This window comes from Haplochromis burtoni, unplaced genomic scaffold (genome assembly GCF_018398535.1).
Source record: "Haplochromis burtoni strain Fernald_Lab_line unplaced genomic scaffold, NCSU_Asbu1 Contig_328, whole genome shotgun sequence".
In the NCBI taxonomy this organism is placed as follows: domain Eukaryota; kingdom Metazoa; phylum Chordata; class Actinopteri; order Cichliformes; family Cichlidae; genus Haplochromis; species Haplochromis burtoni.
In genome coordinates, this window is record NW_024582689.1 from 125,975 (window position 1) to 137,460 (window position 11,486).

An 11,486-nucleotide genomic window follows, 5' to 3' on the forward strand; every position below is an offset into this window, starting at 1 on the left:
ATTCAAGTTAATGATAACTGATTTTTACAACTTATACTTATAATACTCATGTGTGTTTGGGGAAACAATTTGCATTTGCTTCAGCCTCATTCCAGACTTTGATGGCATTACAGCAGCAAAAAGCATTCATTTTGGTTGTGACCTGATGACTAAAATATTCTAAAAATGTTTTTTATGTGGGTATTTTTCAACATGGCCAGTTATTCAACTGTCAGAAATTTCATCAGAAATTCTATATCCTCATCCTTGATGGAAAAAATGAGCAAAATATCATAGAAATTTGAATGTTCTGCTACGGTTTCACGAAAACATCTACTGCAGATCTTTATCCCCTCATCTTTCTGACATGTCAGTGTTTGCACTTCTTGTACTCGGCACTATCATGCTATTAAATTTCTCTTTCCTCCTACTTGTGTACTTCATATGTGTGTTGTGAACAATTTCCCTATTTCCTTTCTCCTTTGTCTTTCTCACTGCCTCACACTTTTGCACATAAGTGGCTCAATCTTGTTGCAATTTTAGCAATTACGACCTAATCTTTCAAACTTAACTGTATTTGTGTGTTACAGCTTTTCGATCTTAATCTCTGAATGTTGAAAGTCTGGAACTATAATCTCAGCCCCCAAAATATTTTTTGCACACTTTTGGAAGCAGAATTTGAAGCAAGTCATTAGCTTCCGTCATGATAAATAATATATTATCTGTATACAGCAAAGAGGCATTTTTTTCAAATGTATAACTAGAGACAGAGTAGAATTAACTAAAGCTTTGAGCATTTTCAGTGGTTTCATATACCCTTAACTTATTATCGCTGATTAAAGATACAGCAATCACAAAACATTTCCTTACCTTTTTAGTGTTCCTGTTTTCTATTGAGAAACTATACACATTAATAAACTTTTTTGCTTATTTCATGTAGAAATAGCATTTGATTGACATCAATCTCTCTCTCTCTCAGTCTAGTTACAGCCATAATTATGCAACAAACACCTTTATTATAGTTACCAGTTCAATTAAATTAAATTCAGTTTAGTTTATTCAGAAGTCAGCTTAAAATACAAGTAAAAAAAATGTTAACATGCAAAATAGTTATTTATGAAATTGGACTAAATAGTGGCCCAGGCATCAGATGATATGCATGAAAAATATAATAATAATAATAATAATAATAATAATAATAATAATAATAATAATAATAATAATAATAATAATAATGAATAGCGCTTTTCTAGGCACCCAAAGCGCTTTACAATTCCACTATTCATTCAATTATATACATTTGTCCTCTTGGCCAAGTCTCACTTGGAAAAGAGATTTTAATCTCAATGAGACTTTTACCTGGATAAATAAAAGATCATGAAAAACAAACACAACCTTCTAACATACAATGTCTTATTAATTCAAATATCGTCATATTAATAATACTAATCTAACACACGTAGGCAGTGATAGTGTTAGCACATGATAATAGTATTAAAGTATATAAAGTAAGTAGTTTATTAAAGTATGAACTTAAAATATAGTGCTATTGCAGATTTTGAAAGATCTTTGCTATACAGGGTTCAAAATCAAACATATTTTAGTAGCAGCTGTTGTATATAAGTTCTTTTAAATACTGAAAAATATTGATGTTTTTAAAGTGCTTCCAAGCTCATCCCAATTCTGTGGACCTCTACAGGTCACATGTAAAATTGCACATTTAAGTTTACATTTCTTTCTCTTAAGTATTGTCTTTTTCCTTGTCCTGTGTGTGTGAGAGGGAAAGTGTATTTGGATAAGCTCACAAACTTGCTAAATACTATAGTATGCAGATTACAGGCAATATGAAAAATGCTACATTCAGTTGACTTCAGGAGTTTGTGACAATGAAAAAGATAGTTAGAGAGTTATCCAGTCACACAGTTTACAGCATGACTCTGTCTACCTTTAATCTGATGAGAGCTATATAGAAGCTTGTTTCTGCCACTGAAAAAAGCAAAAACAAAATAGTTTTACTTTTTTTTTTTTTCAAAAAAACATTTATAGTCCCAATTACAGGTTATCATCTCAAAATTTTGATTTTATAACTTAAAATTTCAAGTTATTTTCTCAGTTTCAAGTTGTTGGTTTTTTTCCAGAAAAGTTATTAAATTAAAATTTTGACATACTTACGTGTAGCTAAATGTTTTGTTTGTTTTTATTGCATTAAAAACACTATTAGAGTGCCTTTAGAAATAGACCCATAACATAAATACTTGTTCAAACTAAAAAAAATAATAAAAAAATAAAATAAGTAATTTAAAAAAATTGTAATTCTTATGCAAATTCTAGAGGCAGAGGAAATAGTTCCAGTAGTTCCAAGTTTTTTCCCCTGTCTTTTCAATGGCATTAACACTGTACTTGTTTCAAGGTGCTTGAACCAGCAGCAGGTAAGTTCGGAAATCTTCTTCATTTAGTCTGAATAATTCCTAAAATTCAGATATATATGAGTGAAATTGTCCATTTGCTACTAATATTGATATTAACCATGTCCATTTGTTTTCACTAAAACATTTTAACAGGATTCATAGAAAAAACAAATAAAACCTCAAAATATTCTACAAATCTGAAATTGCTTTGTAATGTGGAATCTGCACTTTTTAAAAGACAATGTAAGGCATATTTAATCAATCAAAAGAAGATGGAAAAAGGGGGGGGGGGGACGACCTCAAAACACTAACCATTAACACTACTTCTGCCCTTGCTCTGTGGAAGTGTAAAAAGGAAAATGTAATAAAATGACCAAACAATGACATAAAAAAATATCAAAGAACAGACAGTCAAGATGGATTTGGTAAAGTAATAAAGTATCTTTACTTTAATTTATTTCACAGAGCTAAAGACATAAACATGAACAAGATTTCAAATGCATCAATGTATTCCTTCTTCTGTGTGCAGAGACACAAGTATACCAGCAGAGCAATTATAGCTACACTTACCACAGGTGTGCAACATCAAATACATGCATTGCTTTCTTTAGCTTCTGCAGGCAATATTGAGTAAACCATTTCTGTTGAGGCATCACCCACGAAGTACAAAGTGCTCTCGTGGGCTGTTAAAACACTTTTCTAAGCAAGGACAGATGCAAGAAATAAAAAAGTTTAAAAAGACTCAGAACAGAACAGCTAGAGTGAAGCCACAACAATATCAAATATACAACAATGCTTGACAAGAAAGACAGCATTATAGGTCAACTCAAGTCAATCACAAAAACAGGGTTCCTAATTTCGAGCAAAGGTAATGACTTAAGAAATATCAGAGGTCTAAGTCCTTATTTAGACTTTTATACCAGGGTAACTGGTGCAACTCAATCCTACATGCTGTTCTTTATTTGAGGCATTTGATAGTATTCCCACCCCTAGCATCGAAACTAATAGTTTCAATACCTGACACTCTTAGGGCTCAAACATTCACATAATGGTAATGTTTTGTCATAGGACAATTCAAGGATAATCTTTATTCAGTAAGTCTTTTTTTTATTTTAGAGAAGAGTAACACACATTTTATTAAACTTAAAATATGAATATACTTCAAAAGCATTAGCTCTCCAGGTTTCAGAGAAGCCAGATGGTGGCAGCAGAGTCTGCAATGCTGCTGTCACTCCAGCCAACAAGTTTGTGCTTTTCTTTTAGGGATTTGGTAGAAGTCGTTCGCTGAGCCTGCCTCAGAGACTGAGTTCAATGCCTTCTCCTGGACATCTGTCACCAGTGAGCACACCCGGGGTACTGCCAATACAGAGGCAAACATCATTCCAAGAAAAAGTCCACAAACCACTTACACCATGGGAGGCAGCATCAAGAAGCCCTATTGGCTCTGTGGATGAAGCCTTTTTGTTTCTCCCCTCATCTGCAGCTACTAATGCCAAAGCTGCAAAGCACCGGGGATCTCTGCCAGAGCCTCCAGAAGAATGGAAACGCAGGGTATCTCTTGATCCTGCACCTGTCAGTAAGAGTCATTATCATCATGAGGCCCCAGCTTTTCACATTCTTACCAAGAGCAGGACATTCTCACCTGAGAAACCAGCCTTCTATGGGCCTCCCTTCAGACCTGCCCAGCCTCTTAGGGCCAGTATTGGGCAAATGGCACAAGGCTTCAGTCCAACAAAGTGCTCTCCTGTGTACAGTGCATTTCAGCGAAGTTAATAGATGAAGTCAGATATCAGAGAAAGAGAAATAATAAATGATATTAACATTGTAAGGCACAGATTTTCCTTCAGAATATAGAAAACATGAAATGCAGAGAATTGTTATTTGTCACTAGGAGATGGAGTACTGTATGTCGAAAAATGAGGGTAAGGCTTTGGCACAGTTTAAGCCATTTGTTATGTTGGTTTTGCATTTATGACGGGATGGATAATTATGTTGATTGCATGAAAAAATCATTTGGTTTAAAGCAAGAACATACTGTGACGATTGTGTGAGATATGAGCTCAGCTTTCATGGGAAATGTTGCTATTGTGCCACCAGAGTGTCATCCAAACAGTATTATATCACTCATCCTATAATAATCAGATTTTTTCTCAGTAGTAATGCAGTGGCGATTACACAAGTAACCATTTCCAATTATTTCATTCACTTTATTGACTTTTGTGTTTTTCAGACATCATATGGTTCCTATTTTATCTTTTGCAATGCATTGCCAGAAAAGTTGTAAGCTTACAATCAGTGTGTGTGCCTTAAGGAAAGTGTTATTTAAAGTGACAAACTGTGTGTTGGCTTATTTGCTTTTATTTTGTTGATCTTTTAATAGGAATGAATCCTGCATGAATAAATGCAAAGTTTCCCACCTTTGATCAGACACTGTGTGGTGTTTAAGTGTTAACAGAAGCAGATGCTGTCCTTGAGTGCCAGAGTTTCCACGTGACGCGTGCAAATTTAAAGTTGGGCTCTTACCGTGTACAATGTCACTGTTTTCACTTTTGAAACACAAGAAATAAAACAGATTAAAACACACTTTTAGTGTTGTTATTTGAATTTAATTTGTTTCTCAGAAGTTTCTGATATCGATCTTTTATTGTAAAATTTGACTCTTGAAGAGTAGATCTAGTCTTTTTCATTTCTCTGTTTTGCCTTTTTAAGTTCAGATTATAGGATAATATCACATGCAGCTGATGCTGGTTTCCCCCCTGAAAAATGGTATAAATTGCAGGATACATTTTTAAGCTTTTTTTTTTAATGGCGGATGTAGCAAATATGATACAAATTTATATATAGAAAATAAAATGTAATTAATTTTTTAAACAATTTTGTCAGATGGTTCAATAAACGCTCCATTTTTAGATTAGAATTTTCTGGCAATTATTTCATGGTTCAGGCTTTAAAGGGTTAAAATACTGAGTTGACAGGGTTTCAGCCTTATTCCTATTTTAAACTTCACAGACTTTGAAAAAGATTTAATGGTCAGAATATCTGCAGCACTGCAACAGCTTCAACTGCAAGGATAATGACTTTGATGTAAAACCCTTCTTGGCAATACACCATCACCCCTTTAACACCCCTCTCTTATCTGTTTATCATTATCCAGAGTCAGTAATTACACATAACAATAGTAACACAACTCAGTTTGGAGACAGAAGTGCGCACGCAGCATTAACAGCTTCCCTAACATGAAGGCATGGTACCTCAGAGGTTATGTCAGCCCACAGAGACATGTCGAATATAAGGCGTCGAGAGACAGGAGAGGCACCAAACAAAATCTCACTGAGTGGGTGTGTGCGCTGTCCATCCTCCCCCCTCTCTCTATGATAGCGATCCTTGCCCCATGGTGTTTGAGATTGGTTTTGAGTGTTTGGCAGGTTAAATTTAGCCTATTGATGTAAGCTGCATTCCAGTCACAACAGACCCAGAGACACACTCACAGTTTGGCTTTAGTGTCCAGGAGTGTGAAGATCAGGGAAGATCAAACTACCTACTGTAGGTTGACCCCTGAGCCTCCGTGTCTCCTCTTCAAGGATACAGGACGACCATCACAGGTATGGACAAGCCTTATCAAGCTTATTTTGTGAATATGTGATGTATTTTTAATTATGCTCTAATAACGTTAACACAGCACTTCTTTTAAAATTTAAAAACAATTAAATTTGACACCATCTAACATTTATGTTTTCTAAATGGCTGCATGTGTGTTTAGGAGTTTATCAGAGCATTGGCTATATTTTTGCATTGAGAATCCCATTGATCGTCTTTCTTTTTACTTTTAACATTTTGTTTTAATACAGTTCTTCCAAAGTCAACGGCATAGGGCACAGCAGAGTTATTCAACATTTCAGAGTTTCTAAAAAGCATTTTTAGAGCTGTACCATCTTTGATCTCATTCTGAATTTAGCAACAAAGTAAACCTAAAAATACACAAAACACCAGCTACAGAGAAAAATATTTTTGGTCTCATGCTTGAGCAGTTTTATTTGGCTCTGCAGGACAATGATTGTGTCCAGCTACGCATGCAAACTTAGGACACATATTCATCCTTGACCTTTACGCAGCATTAAAAGCGATGCCACTAATGTTAGCTCACATACTGAAAAACTGGTGCAGTGACCACCAGAGATTTAAGAATTGCATGTATGGCACTAATGCATGTACAATGGAGCTTTATAGGTTATGCAATATGCTGCAATCTTTAAATGTGGCACCTTCAGAGTTTATTATAAAATGACATGAGCAGTATACTGTTCAAATCATCGATATGCAAACAGCAAATGGGACACAGACGTTAGAGACTCAAAAACTATACATGTCTCATGTCTGTGAATTTTATTATGTACCAAAACAGGAACAGAATGAACACTGAAGGAATATATTTTGAGTTTTATTTAGAGATCTTTAAATACTCTCCATTTCATACATGGCCTTATATTTATAAACTCATCAACCTATGAGCAAAAAATAAAACTTTATGATTCTGGCAGAACAACTACATCCTGTGTCCTGTATGTGTTTCCAGTCCTCCTGAGTTCTTCCCATCTCGCCAAAGCCACAATGTCACAATTCTGTACAATGCCTGCTGGAGAGAGGAAGAAGTGTGCCACAGCTATATGCCGAGAGGTCCAGGGTACCAGCGGTATGATATTAGAGCTGAGGCTCGGCAGACAAAAACACAAGAGAAAATTTGTTGTTATCAGAGTTCAAAATGTCAAGGCTGCTCTCCAGTGACTACCATAAATCAGCTAATGGGATGATTTATACCTATGGTGGCTATGTTTTTGTCATTTCCAAAGGTCTATTTTTGGTTGGGTGTCAGGGAGGGAGGTTGTGAGGGCCAACTGCTGCTTGGGAAACGTGAAGGTCTGTGACAGCTGGGGTACATTCTGTCTGTACACGTGGATAACGGAGCATCACGTACAGCCAAAACTATTGTACAAGTACAAGTACAATGGGGACAATTTGTTTTCCATGGCAGAGCTCACAGAATTGAAATTATACATTTTGTGACTCATATAATGCTATCTTATGAGCTTGCCTAAACCTAGCCAGGCCGATAAACTGACATTACGTTGTGTATATTTATACTTTCTGTCCCACATTTTTACCTTTAAAACCAGTGCTGCAATGATCTCCTGGACGGGTTTATGGGAAAACAAGCCAGTGGCCACTGTTAATCCCATCCATTCCTACTTTAGTACACAAATGTCTGCAGGAATATGCATCTAACATAGATACAAACTAATATTGTTATTTATGTACTCATGAATGTAGTTTTTATTGTGGCATTGACATAAACCAGGAACCTTTGCCTGCACTCTCTCATTTATAGCAAAACATCAGTTATCAGTGAAAATTAAAATTCAAAGTTAAAACTTAAAGTACATACAGTAAAATACTGGAATATCAAAAAAAATATTGCCTCATCACTATTATGCAAAATGTAATGAATACATTAAACTACATAACAGACTGCTTTTTCCCCATCTTTTCAACTTTGTTGTTGGGCAGGTTACGTTATGGACCTTGGAAAGAAGCTCAGCACTCCTAAAGACATCATGTTGGAGGAGTTATCTCTGCTTTCCAACAGAGGTTCTCGGCTTTTCAAAATGCGCCAGAGAAGATCTGACAAATACACGTTTGAAAGTATTCAAAACGAAGCAAATGCGCTGCTCAGTGTAAGTCGACTTGTTTGTTTTACTTACTTTTTATTCATTATCTCTCTCTGAAGTTCCAGGATTTGGTTTAAAGAAAATCTGTAAAGGTGCCTGCACACATTTATCAGGATATTTGCTCTTAACAAAGAGTGTGGTAAGACATGGATGATAACAGAGACATGTGCCTCGTGCCTTTTACATCCTGCGGGCAAGTCTTCTGAGAGGCTGCTCAGGCACTTTGCTGTTAATGTGCGTGACACAAAAAGCAGCAATAGATGTTAGCAGTTCAACATGTAGCTACACAACTGATATTTTAACCCAATGATGCACTTTATTCTGTTTTGCAGAATGATATTTTGAACATGAATACACACTCTGTGGAAATAAAAGTGGAGCCGCCAGCCAATGGAAATATTGCTAATGCTGAAAAAAAAGATTCAGGTAATTATGTAGCTTAGTAAGTCAGGCTGTTCTTGTTTTATCCAACAGTGAATTAAATGAGGATCTAAATATGGTAATGCAAAAATAAATAAATAAATAAAACAATCATAATCAAAGATTTCGTTTTAAGATGGATTACTCTGTTTTACATTTCCTCCGCTGCACATGAGTCTGAAATTCAGCCGATAAGACTGCACAGTCAAATAAAAGCTACTGATTATGTAATGATGTCATAATAATAACAACTGCTATCATAGATTCATAACAGCTGGTCTTATCTTATGGCAACCGATTTCCAGAACAGGACACCATGAACTAAATGTAACTATGATTAATTATTGGCAGCTTTAAAAGCGTTATTTAATTGTATTATTTTGACAGCAGAGTCCTGTGCCTCCTCTAAAAACCCTTGAGCACAATATCATCTCATGTCGACACATTACATGATGAGCACACGCTTCAACTATGTGCTATTTTTAAGGCCTCAGATCATATTGATGGACAACTCAGTGTGCCTGTGTTAAGTGTTGTCTAAGCGCAGTATCTATTCATAAGCCTGTCCACTCTAAAACATAATGGCTCAAGAAAACAGCTCAGAGTTAACACGTAAAAGCAAAGCAGGCTGACGGATCATTCTGTTCAAACAATAACCCAGATTATGATCGCCCTTGACTGATTCTGGTTTCCTCCTTCACAGTAACGACTACTGAGAAGTTAAATCCCACAGCTACACACAAGTCATATCACTCCCCATGGGAGGAGGCCCTGCTCCGTGACCCTGACCTCGCTGAAACTCTCAAACTAAAAATGCCAGCAGCAGACCCACGGTCAGAGCTTCCTGAATACAAATGCTTCAACCGGTGAGAAAACTACGACTCTGTTTTAATGAATTAGAGCTGAGCACAACAAAGACTGACAGTCATAAACTGATCTTAATTACAGGGTTGCCACTCCATTTGGTGGATTTGAGAAAGTTTCCAGAGGAATCACATTTAAACTACCTGAAGTGGACCTGAACCCCCCCAGATACCCAGAGCTCCAGGATGCGGGGTTGAAGAGACCCACCTTCAACAGGACAGCCCAAGGATGGATATCTGAGGGCACCCATCTGATTTTACCCACTATTACCCTGGAGCCCATCTCAGTGCCAGAGTCTGATGACCTGTAGATGATTTTATGCAAAATGATGCCAGCTTGGTGCTGCCTGTGACAAGAAAACAGCCAATTAGTAACACTAATTTTTTTTTTAAGAGATTTTAATGGACAGAGAGGGTTTCATGTGTTTGACACCCTTTAAACTAGAATGTTTACTGCCTTTGAAGACATGTGTCAAAGAAAACAATGTAAATAGTAAATGGAATGTACCCCTACGTGTTCTGGAGTCTCTAGAGATACTGAAGTATATCTGCAAATTACATAGATTGTGAAAAATGAATGAAGTGATGAATATAAATTGTAAATAAAAAAAATATATATATTTATTGGTGTTGCAAGAAAAAAATGGCCATGCAACAAGTTATTTAGGTAATATTCATAATTCTTCTTGTTAGGTACACCTGTTCATTTGTTTTTTAACACAAATATCTAAATAGCCAATCACATGGCAGCAACTCAGCACACATGAGCACATAGACATGGTGAAGACGACCTGGTGAAGTTCAAACTGAGCAACAGAATGGGGAAGAAAGGTGACTTTGAACATGGCATGGTTATTGGTGCCATATGAGCTGGTCTGAGTATTTCAGAAACTGCCGATCTACTGAGATTTTCCCACACAACCATCTCTAGAGTTCACAGCGAACTGTCCAGAAATGAGAAGATATCCATCAGTTCTCTGGGAAAAATAACTTGTTGATGCCAGAGGTCAAGGGAGAATGGGCAGACTGCTTCAAGATGATAGGAAGCAACGATAACTCAAATAGTCACAAGTTGTCTGCTTCCACATGTGAATGGTAGGGTCAGAATTTGGTGTGAACACTATGAGGACCAGGGTTAGGATCAGGATGGTAATGGTGGGGGATTTGTTGTCATACTTTGGGTTCCTTAGTATCAGTTGAGCATTGTTTAAAGGCCAGAGTGAGTGTAAATTTAGATTTGTAAAAAAGAAAAAAAAATCCACTAGGGAAACAATTATAAATCAACATTTATAAATAAACTGAGGTCTAAACTAAATTCATCCAAAAATTTCATCCAAAAAAAAAGTACTGAGTGTATGTATAAAAATATTTAAGCTGTTCCCATATTTTTTTTGTGAATGTAACTATTGTATAAAAGTTACACTGTTCTTCTCTCTTACACACACACACACACACACACACACACACACACACACACACACACACACACACACACACACACACAGTTATTTCTACCGTGCCTGAAGGGAAAAAACCAAAACCACTAAAGGAAAAAATGTAATTGTTGTGTTTTATTGTTTCTCATCATAGAAAGTAGAGACAGAAGTTGTAACAGCATCGTTACATATACTGTACAAATACATATAGTAATACAATGAATCACTGTACAGGTGTTTGATACTGAGCTGAAGAATCAGACATGTACCATTATTCCTTATATTATATAATACTTATATAATTATATAATACTTAATTATAAAATATTCCTTATATTATATAATATCATTGTGTGCTATTAATTAATTTTCAAAGTGGAAAAGAAATAGAAACAAGCGGTGTCTTCCAGACAGCTGCAAAATATATGGAAGAGAGCGAGGTGAGAAAACAAGAAGAAACGTCACACAAGATTTCTCTAAAATCTCAGAACTCCAGAGAAGGTCGAATAGTGTCTGCAGAATGATGTGCGAGCAGTTCATCACATCAGAAGCTTTTACTTACAGTGCTTAACAAATTTATTAGACCACTTCTTATAAAAAACAAGAAAATACAAATATTTTAGAAATCTATCAAAAACTTGTTTACAACTAAAAAAA

The 11,486-nt window shown here is 35.9% G+C and overlaps 2 protein-coding genes across 3 annotated transcripts in view; both read left to right on the forward strand.

Moving 5' to 3' along the window:
- synpo2b (synaptopodin 2b) overlaps positions 1-4,961 on the forward strand; it is a 13,577-nt gene extending 8,616 nt beyond the window's left edge. The window contains exon 4 of the mRNA XM_005942043.2: positions 3,651-4,961. Within this exon, the coding sequence (XP_005942105.1) occupies positions 3,651-4,160 (510 nt within the window). The 3' untranslated portion in view covers positions 4,161-4,961. The remainder of the gene's footprint in view (positions 1-3,650) is intronic.
- Positions 4,962-5,832: 871 nt separating this feature from the next.
- Positions 5,833-10,040, forward strand: myoz2b (myozenin 2b). 2 transcript variants are annotated; one of them, XM_014339992.2, is made up of 6 exons: positions 5,833-5,989; positions 6,961-7,077; positions 7,950-8,116; positions 8,443-8,536; positions 9,234-9,396; positions 9,479-10,039. In XM_014339992.2, the coding sequence occupies exons 2-6, from the start codon at positions 6,996-6,998 to the stop codon at positions 9,702-9,704; spliced, it is 732 nt and encodes a 243-aa protein (XP_014195478.1). In that variant the 5' UTR covers positions 5,833-5,989; positions 6,961-6,995; the 3' UTR covers positions 9,705-10,039. The 2 variants fall into 2 exon arrangements, with proteins under 2 accessions (XP_014195478.1, XP_005942101.1); XM_005942039.2 differs by lacking the exon at positions 6,961-7,077 and having other exon boundaries at positions 5,838-5,989; positions 9,479-10,040.
- Positions 10,041-11,486: the final 1,446 nt, after the last annotated feature.